Genomic DNA, 3437 nt, shown 5'->3' with positions numbered 1-3437 from the left:
ATAAGTGGAATTATTTTTAGATTTCATTTTCAGATTATTCATTGTTATTATACAGAAATACAACTGATTTTTATATGTTGACATGGTATCTTGCACCTTTGCTTAATTTGTTTATTAGCTCTAATATTTGTGTGTCTGTGTGTGTGTGTGTTCTTTAGGATTTTCTTTGTATAAGATCATGTCCTTTACAAATGGATAGTTTTTCTTTCTCCTTTCCAATTTTGATGTATTGGCTTTTCTTTTCTTACATAATTGTCTTCCTTAAAACTTCCAGTACAATATTGAATAGAAGTGGTAAGGGTAGGTATTCTTGTCTTGTCCTGATCTCAAGGGGAAAGTTTTGAAACTTTAACATTGAATATAATATCAGTTATGGAGTTTGTTTTTGTTTTCTTTTGTTTTGTTTTTTCTCAAACTGTATCCAGCTTTATTAAAGATACTTTTCATATCAATCATGGTATTTCAGGCAGAACATGGGCAGACAACCGTTCACAGTATACAACAATTTTCAAACTCCCTTCTTCGATGGACTACCAAAATCAGAAAGCCACTATAAAACCCAATTAAATCTTCATTTGATGCTCTGAATAGGGAAAGTTTAGAGTGAGGGTTGACATTTCATATTTAGCATGTTGTTTAACAACTTTTCACAAGCTGACCCTGACTTTCAGGAAATGAAATGAAAATGGCAAAAATTATTAATCTGAAGATCCACAATCTAGAAAAGGAACTGCTGCTCTTCTGAGGGACAATATCTCAATGAAGTCACTGGGAAGTCCAGATTGCTGACACACTGTTAAAACCAATTGTTGGGAGACAAGTCCCAACAGGTCTGAGTGTAGGGGAGTTAAGTCTATGCCGATGGCAGAGAGGGAGAGGAGGACATAAGATGAGTTTGAGTTTTTCCTTACCACAGGCGTTTGTGCCAAGGTGGCTATGTGTGCCAACATCAGGGAATCCCTCCTCTCGGAAGCCAAGAGGAAGTCTCTCAAAACTAGCAGGGGAAGGTGTTTTCCCCCACAGCAATCCAGCTTTGGAGACATTCTACTAGTGACATATGCTCCTTCCCCTGAAAACAATAATGAAGTGTGCTGTGTGCTAACAACATAGCTAAAAAAAAAAAAAAAAAAAAAAAAAAAAAAAAAAAAAAAAAAAGGAAAACAAAATTCTGCATTTTTATAAAACTTGATAAAAAATAGTATTTCAAACTGTACAGTCACCAGAAGTACACAGTTATCAAAAATGCACCCACTTCACTTGGCATCTCCAGCACTTTCAGCTTTCTGTGCTTGGTCTGTTTTGGCATCTCCATTTTCTGCAGGGTTATTCCCATCCTTGCCAGCGTGGGCTTTTCCCTTTCTCCCTTTGGGTACCTTTTCTCCCTTCTTTGCAGGGGCCTTTTTAGGCTCGGACTCTGGCTTTGGAGGAGCAGGTTTAGCAGACAACCTTGCTGATCTTCTCTGTGGGTCCTTCACCTTGGCTTTATCTCCTTTAGCATCCCCTTCAGCCTTTCTCTTGGGCATGGTGGCGACGGCGGTGGGATGCAGGCGCTGGTCGCAGGGATGCAGCTTCACACTGCTCCTGGAGTTTTTATATATAACCTTTATCATGTTGAGGAAGTTTGCTTCTATTCCTAGTTGTTTGTGTGCTATTATTATTGAAGGGTGTTGGAATTTTTGTCACTTTTTTAATAATAACCTAAGTGTTCATATGCTGTTTTCCTCTACTTTACTAATGGAGTGTTATGCTTTGGATAAGTGCTTCTCATAGACCCGTGTGTTAAAGGCTTGCCTCCAGAGTGGTGCTATTGGGAGGTAGTGAATTTTCAAGAGGTAGAGTCCAGTGGGAGGTCTTTGGATTATAGGGAGCGTGACCTTGAAGGCAATTGTGAACCACAGCTCCTTCGTCTTCTTCCTGCTCCTCTATTACTTCCTGGTAATGTGGTGAATATTTGTTCTCTGCCATGCACTCCCACTGGGATGCCTGGCCTTGCCACAAGTCCAAAGTGTGGTGCGATTCAGTCACAAACTGGAATCTCCAAAATGATGAGCTCAAATAAGCCTTTTCTCTTTATAAGTTAATTATTTCAAATACTTGACTTTCTTAGAGTGATGTAAAGCTGACTGGAAAATGTAGTATATTTCATTTGTGAAGACATTTGTATTCTTGAGATAAATCATATGGTGGTCATGGTGTATAATTCTTTCTGTATCTTTAGGCTTTAATAATATTGGTCGCTAGTTTTCTTTTCCTGTCTTTGTTTGGCATTGGTACAGGAGTAATCCTGGTCTCACAGAATGAATGAGGAGATGTTCCCTCCTCCTCTACTTTACAGAGGAGCTTGAAAAGTCTTGGAGTTAATTCCCTAAACATGTAATAGACTTCACCAGCAAAACTCTGGAGTTGGCTTTGCTTTGTTAGAAATGTTTCTGTTCCTGGATTAATCGCTTTACTTGTTAGATTTCTGCTCAGATTTTCTATTTCCGAGTCAGCTTTGAACAGTTTTGGACTTCTAAAAATTTTATGTATCATCTAGGTTATCTGATTTGTTGGCAAACCATCATTCATCATAATGTCTTATAAGTCTTATAAAACTGGTAATAATGTCCCCGCTTACATTTTTATTTTGGGAATTTGAGTCTTCACACTTTTTTCTTATTCAGTCTAGATAAAGAATAGCCAAATTTGTTGCTCTTTTCAGAGAACTGATTTATTGATTCTCAATTATTTTTTTCATTCTCTATGCTATATATGCTGTGAACTTTATTATTTCCTTACTTCTACCAGATTCGAGTTTAGTTTATACTTCTTTTTCTGTTTCCTTAAGGTGTAAGATTAGGTTATCAATTTGAAATCTTTTTTTTTTTTTTTTTTTTTTTTTGTCACTGGGGATTGAACCCAAGGGCACTTTTTTTAATTTGTTTTTTTTAGATATACATGACAGTAGAGTATATTTTGACATATTATACATACATGTAGTATAACTTATTCTAATTAGGAACCCATTCTTCTTGTTGTACATGATGTGAAGTTTCACTAGTCTTATATTCTTATAGGAACATAGGTTATGTCTGATTCATTCTACCATCTTTCCTATTCCCAATCCCCATCGCTTCCCTTCATTCCCCTTTGTCTAATTAAATGTACTTCTATTTTTCCCTCCCCCCACCTTGTTGTGTGTTAGTATTCATATAACAAAACATTCAGCCTTTGGTTTGGGTGGATTGGCTTATTTCACTTAGCATGATAGTATCCAGTTCCATACATTTACTGACAAATACCATAATTTCATTTTTCTTTGTGGCTGAGTAATATTCCATTTTATATATATGTATATTTACATATATAATATATATATATATATATCACATTTTCTTTATCCATTCATCTGTTGAAGGACACTAGGTTGGTTCCATTGCTTAGCTATTGTGAATTGA

General features: G+C 36.3%; 1 protein-coding gene across 1 annotated transcript; it reads right to left on the bottom strand.

The window, feature by feature from the left end:
• Positions 1-455: 455 nt before the first annotated feature.
• On the bottom strand, positions 456-1574 carry LOC306653548 (non-histone chromosomal protein HMG-17-like). The gene has a single exon (XM_079126570.1). The coding sequence runs from the start codon at positions 1521-1523 to the stop codon at positions 1254-1256; it is 270 nt and encodes an 89-aa protein (XP_078982696.1). The 5' UTR covers positions 1524-1574; the 3' UTR covers positions 456-1253.
• Between the last annotated feature and the right edge of the window lie 1863 nt (positions 1575-3437).

This window comes from Sciurus vulgaris (assembly GCF_902686455.1).
Source record: "Sciurus vulgaris genome assembly, chromosome: 1".
Lineage (NCBI taxonomy): Eukaryota > Metazoa > Chordata > Mammalia > Rodentia > Sciuridae > Sciurus > Sciurus vulgaris.
Note: the sequence above shows the minus strand (reverse complement) of the source record. Positions and strands in the feature narration are given on the sequence as shown.